The sequence below is a fragment of the Manis javanica genome, chromosome 2 (genome assembly GCF_040802235.1).
Source record: "Manis javanica isolate MJ-LG chromosome 2, MJ_LKY, whole genome shotgun sequence".
NCBI classification, from domain to species: domain Eukaryota; kingdom Metazoa; phylum Chordata; class Mammalia; order Pholidota; family Manidae; genus Manis; species Manis javanica.
Window position 1 is genome coordinate 16,996,161 of NC_133157.1, and position 13,969 is coordinate 17,010,129.

General features: G+C 50.2%; 1 protein-coding gene across 8 annotated transcripts in view; it reads left to right on the top strand.

Moving 5' to 3' along the window:
• ASTN2 (astrotactin 2) overlaps positions 1-13,969 on the top strand; it is an 836,776-nt gene that overhangs the window by 586,804 nt on the left and 236,003 nt on the right. For 5 of the 8 annotated variants that reach the window (XM_073225555.1, XM_073225566.1, XM_073225560.1 and 2 more), the window contains exons 14-16: positions 5,407-5,511; positions 7,241-7,365; positions 11,315-11,419. In XM_073225555.1, coding sequence (XP_073081656.1) covers positions 5,407-5,511; positions 7,241-7,365; positions 11,315-11,419 — 335 coding nt within the window. The remainder of the gene's footprint in view (positions 1-5,406; positions 5,512-7,240; positions 7,366-11,314; positions 11,420-13,969) is intronic. The other 3 variants (XM_073225572.1, XM_073225575.1, XM_073225577.1) reach the window with 1 other exon arrangement.

Consider the following 13,969-nt stretch of genomic DNA (forward strand, 5'->3'; position numbering starts at 1 on the left):
GTCTGGAGGAGAAAACCCCAACTCCATTGCTCCTGCTCATCTGCCCTGGGATTTTCCCCAAACCCTTATTAGTATCTTAAGCTTTTTTTGACACCATCCTGGAGGTTGGGCTGAATGGGGAGGCAGGTGCTGACTTCCAGGCCAGAGAGAGGGTTGCTGGCTCTCGGGTCTGAAGTCTTGGTCTCCTGGATCTCTCTCCTCAGCCATCCCTCCCAGCACTAGTGGCAGAAAGAAAAGTTTTGGCCTTCCTTTTCCCGGCTGGTGAGAACTCGCCTGAGACCCTAGCCTGCACCATCTTGTATATCGGAATGAGACGTGGCGACCTGAGTCAGGCAGGCCTGGCTTTGATACAGAAGGAAAGCTTCATTCCCAGCATAGGCTGGCTTCCTGAACTTTTGTCTGACCCAACACACTACAGTCAGCTTTAAGATGCAGAGCTGAGTGATGGCCTCCTTTCTTTTCCAGATGGTATCTGCTCTTCTATCTAAGGGATGCATGCCTTTGATTTAGCTGGTGTGGTACCATCGACAAATATGATTTATGGGGAGTGAAAAATGCTTCATTTTAACATTTTCAAAACCATTATTCACCTTGCCACACAGTTGCACACATATGTAGGAAGGATTTGTGCACACGTGTCTCCTTCCAGGCTAGGGGCCACTGGAGGACAGAGAATGCCCATTTTGTCATTGAATTCCCAATGTCTGGTACAAAACAATAAAGATTTCTTGAGTGAACGAATGAGTGAATGAAAGGTTCACTGAAAGAATGATTAAGTCGGTAGTGCATGAGCTTAAATGAAACTGAAATGCAGACCCATAATTAGGAAGCAGACCACAGGAGGACAAAGCGTCCAGCTGCTCCCCATGAAGGCCAGAGCCTGGGGGACGGGGGGCCATGTAAACAAGCATTAGAATCAGTTCAAGTATCACCAGACCCTCTGCCTCCAGCATCTACAAAATGCATACAAAATCTAGCCCAGTTCTTCAGGTAGGGAGCAGCTTCCCAAACCATCCGCAGTGACAGAGCTAAGATGAGGACCAGGTCTCTGCGCTCCTTATCACAGAGGAAACCATGGCTCAACCAAAGTCACTTCTCACTTGGCAGAGAGGCCCAGTGTAGTTGGAGGCAAGGGATGGGGCCTGGTTAAAAAAGAGACGTCCCCACTGGTGTTGACAGTTTGGTGCCACCCTTCTAGAAAGCTCTGGGTAGCTGAGGGAGATCCAGAGAGAGTGGCCCCCTCCCTGCAAACCCAACAGCCTGCAGGCCAAGGCTCTGAGCCTTCCCTCCGCTCAGAAAAGGCTGCAGTGCTGGCTGGCTCTTGGATGATTTACTTCCCTGATATACCTCAATTTAAATGCTAATTTCCCCAGAACTGAGGGGTGATTGGCTCTTGCCTGCTGGTGGCTGTGTATTCATGTATCCAAAACACTCACACATACTCTTAAATGGGGGCAGGAGGGAGGGAAGACCTGCTGACCGGTGGGGAGGGTGGTGAGGGAGCCAGTTTCCCTCGCTTGTCATTGTCAGAGTGGCTGAAGAGAGGGAAGCCCGACAAGGTACGCCCGACAAGGTACACCCTCCATGGAAACGCTCTGCACATTTGCATCACTTAGAGGTCATGCACAGGTGGCGTGGGGGGGATGAAGCTGCCCCTCACCACTGCACACCTTTGAACGGATGCTTTGGGGGTTTGTTCTGTGAGCAGGCACTGTGCTGGGGGCTCTGAGGCTCTCGAAGACATTCAGAATCTAGTGTGAGGTTCAGGAAAAGGAACCAGTACTGAAGGTAACTCTACATAAACCCTCTTCCAAACCTCTTGAAGTTAAAGTCATTATTCCCATTTTACAGAGGAAGTCACGAAGGCTCATAAAACGTAAGTGACCTCCCCAAGGACACACTGCCAGCTTTTGGATCCCTGTCTGTATGACCTCTGAACCCACGCCCTTTCCCCGACCAGACCAATCCCTAAGGCCACACCTGGAATCTATTCACAAGCAAGATGCACGAGGGAAAAGTGTTAGGAAAGATTTATTCTAACTGGGGAAAATTGAAATGGTTTCATAGAAGAGGTTTTTTTTTTTTTAAATTGGGCCTCTTGTCTGCTCCTGGCATTCCTCACTCCACCCCGCTCCCCACACCTCCACCCCAGTGTGAATGCACATGCACGCCCACCGAGAGAGGGAGATATAACCAGCCCCTACTTAGAGAGATCACCTTTCCCATCTGGTCACCACCAGCTCATGGGGACCTAGCCCCTGTCTGAGCTCCATAGGAGCCCAGGTTCCTGGGCCCATAGGACATCAGAAGAAGATAAGAGAGTTTTGAAGCCCCTTATGTAAGGAAGAGCTGGCATTTTAGACTCAAATCTCCAATATCTCTTAGATCCTAAAACATGCTGGAACCCCGTGACAAACATGAGGAAGGACTCTATCAAAAAATGCAGGTTGCACACACAGTTCTTTTGTTTCTGGGTGGCCTTCCGCTGCCTCTTTAACACGTGTTCACTGAGTGCCACAATGTACACAATTTGCACTGTGCTGGGCAGGCACAGTCTTGTCCCCCCTGGAGCTCACCGTCTGGTGGGAGATGTCGGTATCCAACAAGGTCACCATGAGCACACCTATTGTTAGAAACTGGAAGTTCTTTATGGACAAAAAGAGTGAGATGCCCTGAGAGAGTGTAGCAGGAGATCTGATCCTGGGAAGATCCTCTCAAAGGCGGTGAAATATCGTGTGCTCTGAATGACAAGTCGGAGTGGGCCAGGTGTGAGGGGGGGGAAAGAGCTTTCCTGAGAGAGGGCAGATCCTCAGTGAGCCCCTTGCAGGAGGCGAGGATACCCCAGAAGAGGAACTTAGGGAAAGTGAGTACAGTTGGAGAGAAGTGGGCCCCGGGACAGGGGCTCATAAAATAAGGCAATAGAGGGAGGCAGGGGCCGGGTTTTGAAGGCCTTGCGGACCTTCATACAGGTTTGCATTCTCTCCCGGTCTTCGTGACCTACAGCACCTCCTCTGATTGCGGCTGTACCTCCAGTGGCAGCACAGTCTGTGGAACACGGGAGACCCTAATAAATGTCCATGGAATGAATGAGAGCTCACACTCCCAGAGTTGCCCTGGGTTCCCGGGGCCCAGAATCTACTATTTGAAAAATTTGATCACTTGTTTCCATATAATGTCAACCAATGTCATAGATATTTGGGGGGAGATGTTTGCTTAAGGAAACAGTGGTCCTGCCGTTACCTGCAACACAGCAGCCACTTGTGTACACAGACACGTGCACACCAGCACACCCCGCTCTGGGGGTGAGCAGCCCAAGTGCCTGGTCTCAGGTGATCCGCGTGACCTACAGCGCGGCGTTAGACTTGTCCACCGAACGTCTGCTTACTGAGTGAAGGACATTAAGCCAGGAGCCTGACCGGCTACCAGTGGTCTTGCTCACTACCACTTAATAACTGTGGACCTCAGTGGGGCAAGTTCCTTAACCTTTCTGAGCATCCACCTCTTCATCTGCATAATGGGAATAATAATAATAGTTGTCTCATAGAGTTGGCATGCAGTTAAAACCACACAGACACACACACTACTTGGAACACAGCTGATGGCCAACAAATATGATGAATAAATAAATGTTACTCATTCTTCCTCTGGTCTTCCTAGTATTAGGATTAGTTAGTTGCCTGGTGGTGTTTACTACACACATGCACCCACAAGCTCTGAGAATCTGAATTCGGTCTGTGACAACTGAGGTGGAGCCAGCACTCCTCCAGCCTCCCATCACCATTCCCAGGTGGGTGGATTCTGAAGCGGCTGCCAGGGTTCCCTCTGAGATGCCCGGCCCCTCGGAACTTTCCCAGTGGCTGCTGTTCCGTGATTTTCGTCCCAAGAGAGCTGATTGATGCGAAGGCCCTGGGCGCCCTCTGCTGGCAGAGGCCATGCAGGATGCCTGGCAGGCCCCAGGTGGCAGCCGAGGGTCTGGTCCTGAGGGGCAGTCCGAGGTCTTTGCTCTTCATTCCCCGCTTGGTCCATGCCTCTGTCCCTCCCTCCCCTCCACACTGGCCTGTGAACTCCCACCCCTCCATCTTCTCCCTTCTCATATGCGTCCTTAAGATCCTCTTGCTTCCTGGAAGCCCAGTGGCAGAACCTTCCTCCAAGGAGAAGGGGTGTCGTGCCAGGCCCTGGCCGTGCTGAGGTCGCCCACTGTGCTGCCCCCCATTGTCCCTTCAGTTCAGGGTCAGATTTGCCCACAGAGTCAAGCCTGGTTTACCCGAAGGCAGAGGGTTTGGAGGAGAGGGATGTGAGGACAGACAGGGTGGCTCTCTGCCCCATTCCTCTGCAATTATAAACGCACTGCCAGGGAATATTTGAAAAGGAGACCCCTGGGTGGGAAGGTGAAAAAAGGTAAGTCTGCCTTCAGATTGCTCTTCCCAAAGGCGTCTGGTGTGTAAGTCCCGGGAAGCCACGTCACCTCTGGGAGCCCTGTTTCCTTACTGGCTGGATGGGGGAGTGGGCATCTCATGGCACTGGCATGAGGACTGGTGAGGTCACCTGGAGTGCAGAGCCCCGGGGGTGGTTGGGGAGTCTGGTGGGAACTAGCAGGGCCCTTCTCTCGGCCGTGACCTCTGTGGGCTCAGCACACCTGTGGGTGCTCTGGTTCATCATCCTGGGCAGCCTGCACAGGTCACAGAGCAGAGGTGACGAATGTGAGCTTTGGGGGCAAACCACCCAAGATCTCCAACTGCCTTGTGCTTCAGCTCTTCAGCCTCTGAACAGGGTCTCCACAGCCTATGTCCTAGGGTTGCGTGAGGACTAATGTAAAGTACAGTGCCTGGTGCATTCGCCTACTGCTGAAGGGCTGGTGTCATCATTATTGCTAGATCTGGAGATAAGGTGGTCTGATGGAGGTCTGAGGGGCTTGCCCAGGTTACACAGCTAGGACGTGTGTAGGGCAGGGCCTTCAGAGCCATCTCGCTCTGAGCTACCTTCTCACTCTTGCCCTCTCCCACCCATAGAATGAGTGCTTGGGTCTCGTGGGCGAAGGGTCCCAGAAGCACCCAGCCCACCCCAAATTCCTGATGGTGGGCCCCACTGACTATTCTACGTGGCTAATGTGTTGTTTCCCCAGCAAGGCTGGGAAGATCTCGAGCACAAGAGGCAAATCCAGTCCGTCTCTGGGTCCCTAGGCCCAGCTCAGGGTTCCATCCCAAGAGTGTGCTCAATGCATGCTGAATAACTAGGGCATGGGGGCAGCCCGCCACCCTGCAGTATCTGTGTGGGAAGAGTGAATCTCCAGAGGCCACCTCATGAGGGAGACAGGAGGAAACGTAGCCCTTTAGACCCTGGAAAATGTTACAGGCTACTTGGGGATACAGCCACCGCCCCTGACAGGCTGTCTTTTTCTATTCACAGGGCTGTAGCACGTGCCCAGGTTGGCAGACAAATCACAGGCCAGCCACAAACCCCCAGGCAGAAGCCACGATCACAGGCACAAACAAGAACAGCTCCACAGGCCAGGTGGGCACACACATGCAGGCACATAAAATAACTTGTGCTTATACGCACAAGCGTGGACCTAGAAACTCACCGTCATGCACGCCTATGCCCGGCAGGCAGTCCGAGGCCCAGCTGCTTACCTCACCAGGTTTGCATCAAACAGGCCTGAGGTCCAGTCCCAATTCTATCTACTGCCTCTTAACCCTGAACCTCCTTTTCTCCTCATCTGTGAATTGAAGATAACAAAGCTATTGTGTGGGGTTGCTGTGGAGGTTCATTATAAAATGTTTGTGAAGAGCTTAGCCAGATCCTAGCAAATTATAAAGATGCAGTGACTTGTCAGAGATGATGGTGCCGATGCTGGTGCTGATGAAGGTGGGCCTAATGTCTCCTCCTCTGGACGCTGAGCTGCTAAGGGGTCAGACTCAGGGAAGGTGTTTGCCGCATGGATGAACCGATGGCGAGCGGCGCCGATGCCCACGTGGGGAGCATGGGGACGTGGTGTACAGGCAGGAAGGTGACCCAGGCCCCTGGACACTTGTGCAGGTGCTTTAGAACTGATTGAGACCCAGGCCCCAAAGGCTTCACTTCAACATCACCTATTTTTGTTTTTTCTTTGTTCTGATTTTTATTTCAAAGTTGCCCATTCCGGGTGGCCAAATGAAGTGATAAATGTCTCCTCCCTTTGTTCTTCTCCCCCTCCATTTCCTTCTCTCCAGATTGTAATGGGTATCTCTAACTCTGAGCATCTTTGAATATGAAAAGACCTCAAAATTCAGATTTTAATGCAGAAATGCCCACAATACCATCCGTGCCAGGTAGCTGTCAAGTTCCCTGCTTGTTTGCTCCCAGTAACCAGAAGCTTACCACCTGTCTTAGCAGGCTACTCTGTTTTCAGGCAGGTCTATTGTCCAGAAGACTGAAGCCTGCCTCCCTATAATGCACTATCACCACCCTACCCACCCTAGGATCCCCTGTGTTCAGGGTTGCATCCTCTGAGGTTACTCAGAGGTCTGTCTTCTATTTCCTGGCATGGCCCTACTGGGAAGAGATAGAGGTACCTGCAGAAGTTAGGACAGGAGAAAGCATTAGCCAGGGAGCTGAGAGACCTGGGTGTGAATCTAACCCAGTGGTTGACATTGAGCATGTCACTCCCCTTCTCCAGGCCTCAGTTTCCCTATCCATAAAAGGAATCTGATCCAAAATATCTCTTAGGGTCCTCCTACTTTAAGAAACACACACCCATTCTTCCAAGCCTTCCCTTTCTCCAACTTAACCTTGTCCTCTCTTTCTTCAAGTACTCCATGCTGTTCACAGCTCCCTGTGCTCTCCTCCCCACTGTCACTGCTCATGCAAGAGGATGTTCAGCAGCCAGACCTACAGTTTATAGAGCAGCAGACTGTGGCTTGAGCAGTTGTCAGCTTCAACCCATTGAATGTTTACAACTACTCTGAGATTTCACTTTACAGATAAGGAAACTGAGGTTCAGAGTGGACCAGTGGCTTGCCCAAGATATGCAGCTAATAAGTGGTGGGCCAGGATTTGGCCCCTAGCCTGCCAGATTCTAGAGCTTATCATTAGCACCATATTCTCAGAGCTGGGATCCAGGGAGCCAGAGGCATCAGAGCAAAGCTTCCCACCTGCCCATCAAGAGTCTCTCTTCTGACCACAAGCTTCCTGCCCTCCCGCCCCGCAGCCCCCAGCTGCCTCCACTTCCTCCACTTGGTAGTGTCTCTGCTCCTCTCCACAGGGAGAACAACTTCATCAAGGACTTTCCTCAGCTGGCCGACGGGCTGTTGGTGATCCCACTGCCGGTGGAGGAGCAGTGCCGGGGGGTCCTCTCCGAGCCCCTCCCGGACCTCCAGCTGCTCACTGGTAAGACGCACATGCTGGACCGCTCTCCAGCCTGCCTGGCCACACGCCTGGTCTCTGGGTACAATCAGTCCTCAGCACACCCAAGTGTTGCCAGGCCACCTTCTTCATGAGGGACAGGCTGTGAAAGGGACCTGCTTGTAATCCTGCTGTGGGCTCTGTGGAACGAGGGGCTTCCTGAGACCCTAGACTCTGAGCCAAGGCCAGATTTACTCTCTCAGCATATTTCAAGTACACAGTACAGTATTATTAATATGCCCACCAAGCCATACATCCGATCCCCCTTTGCATCCTTTGACCAGCATCCCCCCATGTCCCCCACACCCCCACCCATTCAACTCTGCTTTTATGACTTCACCTCTTTTCGATTCCACATCAAAGGGAGATCATGTAGTATTTGCTTTTCTGTGTCTGACTTATCTCACTAGGTTTATTTTTAAATCAATTCTAAAGGAAAATCAGTGGACCTCCTCAACCAGAAGCCTCTCTCACTTGAAAACACTTGAGTTACACAGGTTGTTTTTGAACCTGGGTGCTGAGCCACCCTGTAGGGTGGCTATTTTTCCCATTTCATAGATGCAGAATCTAGACTCAAACCAGCTCCAGGTCACACAGCACATCTGCCAGAAGGAGAACCAGGTGCCGCGGGCTCCTGCGCTTTTCCCTCCCTGTGCCGCTGCCTGGCCCCACCCTCCCTCTCCCCTCTCCTGAGAAGCTGTCCTGCGCAGTGTCCTGAGGCTCTGGGTGTCCGCTCACCCAGGATGCCCTTCCTGCTCTGGCTCCTCCTCTCCCTATTCCTCTTCTACCCTTTTCTTGGGGACTCTCCCTGCATGTAGGAACCCTGGCTCTGCCTTTGTGATACAGTAATGGGACAGCTCAACAACACTGCCCCCGGGAGAAAGGACACCCTGATGGATGCTTGAGCCATCTCGCCGAGTGAGAAATTGGCCGCGAGGGAAGACCCTGCCGCATGGCCGACTTCGGTTTCCCACCCCCTCTTTCACTTGTGAGCTCTTGGAAGCCTTGTTCAAGCCCTCCAGTCTCCATGAGCCTGTCCTGCAAAGTGGCACAGCAGGGGGAGTCCCTGTGTGTCGCAGGTCTCCTGGGGGCCAGGCACTGTGCATGTCTCAATCCATGTAACCCTGCAAAGACATTATCGTGCCCCCTTTTAAACTGGATAAATAAATAATTTAGCCTAGGGCCACCTGACTATTCTATAGTTGAGTCAGGAATTGACCTCAAAGCTGATGATGTATCCACTATCCTACGTCACCTTGTGACCTGTCCTAGTTCAAAGCAGGGCCCAGATGTAGATAAATGAAATCACAGATATAAAAATGCTTTTTAAAATGTGTCTGAAAAGTGCCATGCCTTCCTTAATTTTCATTTTTCGTAAGTTCATAGAATTTCAGAGTTGACATGGACTGTCAGGGGCATCTAGTCTAATCCTCCTTACTGATGAGGAGATCAGGTCTACGGTATCCTCACTGAGTGATCATCTTTCTTGCATTCCCCCTGTGATGGGGAGTTCACTACCTATCAAAGCAGATATTGCCATATTCCATGGAGAGGTACTGTGTTTTAGTGGGAAGGACCCTGGGTCTGTCACTGATCATTGTATGTCCTCAGGCAGTTTCCTTCTCGGAGCCTCAGTTTCTTCTCCTGAAAAAAATGGGCTATAACAATTATTCCTCAGGATTGTGGTGACAGTTGGAGATCATGGATGTAAAATGCTTGGCATGTGATGCTCCTGCATTAGCGGTACAAATTGTTAGGATTATTTGTTTTGGTTTGGGAAATCTTTGGAGTCATCTTAATAAGGGAATTGTTATATCTTAAGAGTGTTTTAAATGCTGTTTTTTTAATTTCCAAAAAAATTCCCTCCCCCCATCTCAGAACTTCATTTTACTCCTAATCCTTGGGTGGGGATCTAGGAGAGAGAGCTGGGTGAGATGGGGGTCATGGCTAGAGTAAGAATCAGGGATGCATTTATGATCAGGAATGTGATACAAGCAACTAAGTAAGCCAGCAAATAGGTATTTATTAAGAGCCCACTATGTGCAGGCTCCATTCTAGGCTCAGTAGGAGGAGGGGTAATACAGACCATGGCCTTGACCTCAAGAAGCTGACTTCTCCTGAAGGAGCTTGTATACCAGGGTGGGATCCAGGAAGGACCTGGAATGGGGACAGTGCAGGATGGAGTGAAGACCACCACAGGCGAGGACTGGGGGCAGGATGAGGGGTAGACAAGACGGTTTTATCCATGTCTTGAGCATCAGAACAGACCATATTCTCTCCTTTCCTTTTGGACGTCATGCCACCAAGTTAATGAGCTGTACCTCAACAGCCTGCATCAAAATGTTCTGCCTCCTACTCTTGGGGAGGGGCCCCAACTGCTGAGACCCCTCCACGCCTGCTCTGAGTTAGGATGATCATGGACAGATGGCGGCAGAGGCTGCCTTCCTGTGCAGAATGTCTTTCCGCTCTGACTCAGAACACAGTCCGCTGCCTCCTCCCGACCCGTTCTTCTCTCCCCAGCCTCTGCACAGAAAGGACAGGACAGGCTGAGCAGATAAACAGAGAGGACTTTTTATGACCAAACGACCACGCTCCAGTAGACATATATTTGGGGATCATGAATATTTTACTTTAAAGTGAAAGCCTCTTAAAAAATTATATTATTGCTGAAAAGGCTAAGGAGGGGGAAAAAATGTTGACAGTAATGGACAACTTTAATACTGTTGTAACGTCCAGGAAGAAATCATTTGTTCCAATGAGATTCTCATTTTAATCTTGGTATCAAGTATCTCTTTAAGTGCCTCCTCACCAGGGGACAAGAAAAAAGGGTAGAAAATGTGCCTGTCATTTGCAGAGGATACATAACAACAATAATAATGATGACTGATGATGTGACTAGCATTTCTTTTTCATGTATTTTTTTTCCTGATTACAAAAAGGAGTTTACCATTACAAAAAGGAGTTTCTCCTCCAAAAAGGAGAAAATTTAGAAAATGGAGATGAACATGAATCAGAAAACACCTACCACCCAAAGTTAACCTCTTGCTAACATTTTGTTGTGTTTTTTTCCTTTATTTTGTGTCTCTACTTATGCTTCCTAAAACGCATTCTGTGGAACATGAGTTCCAGGGGACCTTCTGTAAAAGACAAGGTTCTTTGTTCAAAGAAGTTTGGGAAATACTTTGATGGAGCCTTAAAATGCAAATTAATCTATTTGAGATGCTAAGAAATCGTACAGGTTTTTTTTTTAAATCTTGTCTAATTTTGTTTAGCCAGTATTTCTCTGTCTTGCTTGAAATGGGAAACTTTTATGTACATGCATTTGTATTTTATGTGATGTTAGGCAACAATGGTCTACACAGGGGTCAGCAAACATAAAGGGTCAGATAATAAATGGATTAGGCTTTGCAGCCTGTCTCTGCTATGACTGTTGTCATCTGTTGTCATAGGCAATTCGTGATGGATGGGCTGTGGGTGGCTGGCCCTAGTCTACTTACAGCATTTCCAGGTTACCAAAGGATTTCTGCTTCTGTGACCTTACTTGAGACTCACAATGTACCTATGAAATAAGATCAGCATTAGCCATAGTATCAGGTGAGGAAATTGAGGCACCAGGACATCTAATGCCCATGACAAGCTGCCAACAGGGTTTGGTAGAACCATGACTCTACTCTTGCTTGTAGGGTAAAGGCACCTTGCAAACTGTTGAGCAGAGAGAAAAAGCAGGGATGGGACTGAGAGCAGAGGCTAGGAAGAGGCCTGGGGGTGGGGCCCAGATAAAGTCAAGGGTCCTAGTGAGAGTCAGCACTCGGAGGCTGAGCCTCTGCCTACTTAGAAGAGGTGGCCATTGACCAGAGCCCAGCGGTGTCGGGCGGGTTGCGGTGAGAGGCGTCTAAATGCTGGGCTCACGTGACCTGCTTATTCCCTCCCCCAGGAGACATCAGGTACGACGAGGCCATGGGTTACCCCATGGTGCAGCAGTGGCGGGTCCGGAGCAACCTCTACCGTGTGAAGCTCAGCACCATCACCCTCTCAGCAGGTGAGGACGGCCCCCGGGGAGCCTGAGGCCTTGGTGTAACTGAGGATTGGCTCCCAAGCACAGAGGGTCTGTCAGGTCCTGTGCCGGCACTGGGGATGCTGAGGGAGGAAGCTGTGCCCTCCCCGCCATCAAGGAGCCCACAGGGAGGGCTGATGGGCAGGGTGACGGTGACATAAACACACTGCAGTAGGGTCAAGGCAACAACGGGGCCGCAGGGGCACAGAAGAGGGGGCGCTCTGTGCTGAGGAGTCAGAGGGGCTTCCGGAGGAAGGGGTGTCTGAGCAGCCATGGAAAGATGAACAGGAGAGGGGGGCCAATGACCGCCTAAGTCACATTTATGGTCTCAGTATTTTAGGCTTCTGAGTTTTTCCCAGGTGCTGGTTCCTCTGGCCTCTCCTGGCCAATCTCTTTTCCTACCCATGTCCTGAACAACAGTAACAGCCACCCCTCCAACACACATACATATACATCACCCACACTTTACCTGCATGACCTCTGTGCTTCAGGTCATGGGGACAGTTTGTAGTTATCAAAGTGGGGCATGTTCTTCCATGCCTTCATGACTTTGCACATGCTGTTCCCTCTGCCTGCATCTCCTTGCCCAGGGAATACCTCCTGCAATACTTGGAGATGCCTCCTGCATTCTTCATCTCCGTCAGAATAATTCAGGGAATTTCTTGGGCACGACTGCATATGTCAAAGCACTTACAAGTGCCTGATGCTAAGCCCTGTCTGTCTCTCCACTGACCTGAGAACTGCAGGGAGGGCTTGGGTCCTGTTTATCCCTGTGTCCTACATTCCTGTATTCTCTCTAACTGGCAGAGAATTGGCACATTGTTGGTGCTCATGTTTGCTGATGGAATTTTTAAAAAATGAAAACTGAAAAATAAGGAATGTGGAAAAATAGGGCCTGGCCTGGAGTTTCCTGGCCTGACTCTTACTCATAACACTGCCACGGAGTAGTGTCCAAGTGTCCTCTAATTATCTGCCAGCTCTTTTGTGTTTCAGTGTCATTTTGTTCATGAGCAACATGGAGCTCTTTCAGCCTGGGAATCGGAGGGCTTCATCCTCTAGGAAGTACAAATAGTAATTATTGCTGACATCATCCAAGCCCTTTATGGTCTTTTAAATCTTAGGATCTCTATCAGTCCTGTAAGGAAGCATTATTTATCCCTTTTTTTTTTTCAGATAAAGAAACTGAGGGTCAGAGAGGAGAAGTAACTTGTCCAAGGTCACACAGCTAGTAAATGGCAGAACAGAAGCAAAGCAGTAGCAGTTTTGTCTGCCTGAGTAAAGAGCCACAGGGCATCTCCATGGTGTTGTTACTTACAACTTGATAGAAACAATCTCATCATTAACACTGCTGCTTTAATTATCCAGGTTCATGAGTTAACATGTTGATGGAGAGGGGTTATTCTAATCAAGAGCCCATTCTTTGAGTCCTGCTTCTGTTTTCCTCACCACTCACACCCTCATACTGCCCTTGTGAACGGGCTGTGATGTCCCTATTAGAACCACAAAGGTGTATCTGCTTTAATTAATCAATAATGGCATTCCTCAGAACCCCCTTGCAAACGAAATGTTGGCAAATTGGAGCTCATTTTTAATGTGGAAGAAGTTTGCTCTCTTACATTTCACTCTGATGTGGCACAGAATCAGTTGTTCTTACAATAACTGTGGTCGGTGGGTCTGCCATGGCCCAGGAACAGTGCCCCCCGTGCATGTACCTGCTGGCGGTGGGGAGGGCTGCTGGTGCCGACTCAGAGAAATAGACAGAGCTTTTCCTTTCAAGGTGGGGCCTGTTGCAGGTGCAAAGAGTTAGGTGCCCCCAGCCAGGATGGTGCAAAAGCTTCTTGGGTGAGGAGGGGTGACTTCCCAGGGCCTTGCAGGATGGGTGTGGCTTAGGGAGGAAGTGGGGAGGCCATTTCGGATCAACAGTGGGGTGGGTCTGTGTGCATATGTTGCAGTGGCAACAGTAAATGAAGAAAGGATGCTGGAAGCCCGAGGTCACATTCAGGAGAAGTATGAAAACTGATTTGCTGGGAGTAAAGCCTGGTGCAGGTGGTTCTTGGGAGATGACCTTAAAGCCCTGGAATACCCAGATATCATTGGTGGGCTCTATCCACCAGTAGGGAGGATCCCAGAGGATCTTAAGGCTCCTGAAAGAGTAGCTTGGTGGCAACCTGCCTATTGGAGGATGGGCAGGGAGACAGCAGCAGTTCCTGAGTGATCCCAGAGTAGGCCCTGCACTAGGCACTGAGGACTGGGTCTCTTCGACATAAGACTAAGGTGGTAGAGCAGCAATGAGGCCTTTGACAGCATCAGGAGACAAAGCATAAAACTATTTTAGGAAGGCAGAGGCAGAAAGGCAGGCAGCGCAAGAAGCTAAGCCAGATCATGTCTCAGGACACAGAATCTGCTGACCCAGTGCAGCCCCAGGGCTCCAGCCTTGGAGGCTCCAAGCCCTGGATTATTGGGTGCAGTTGAACATGCCTATGCTCTGGGGTGAGAGCAGAAACAGGCTGGATCCTGGTTCCTCTGTGTGGAGGC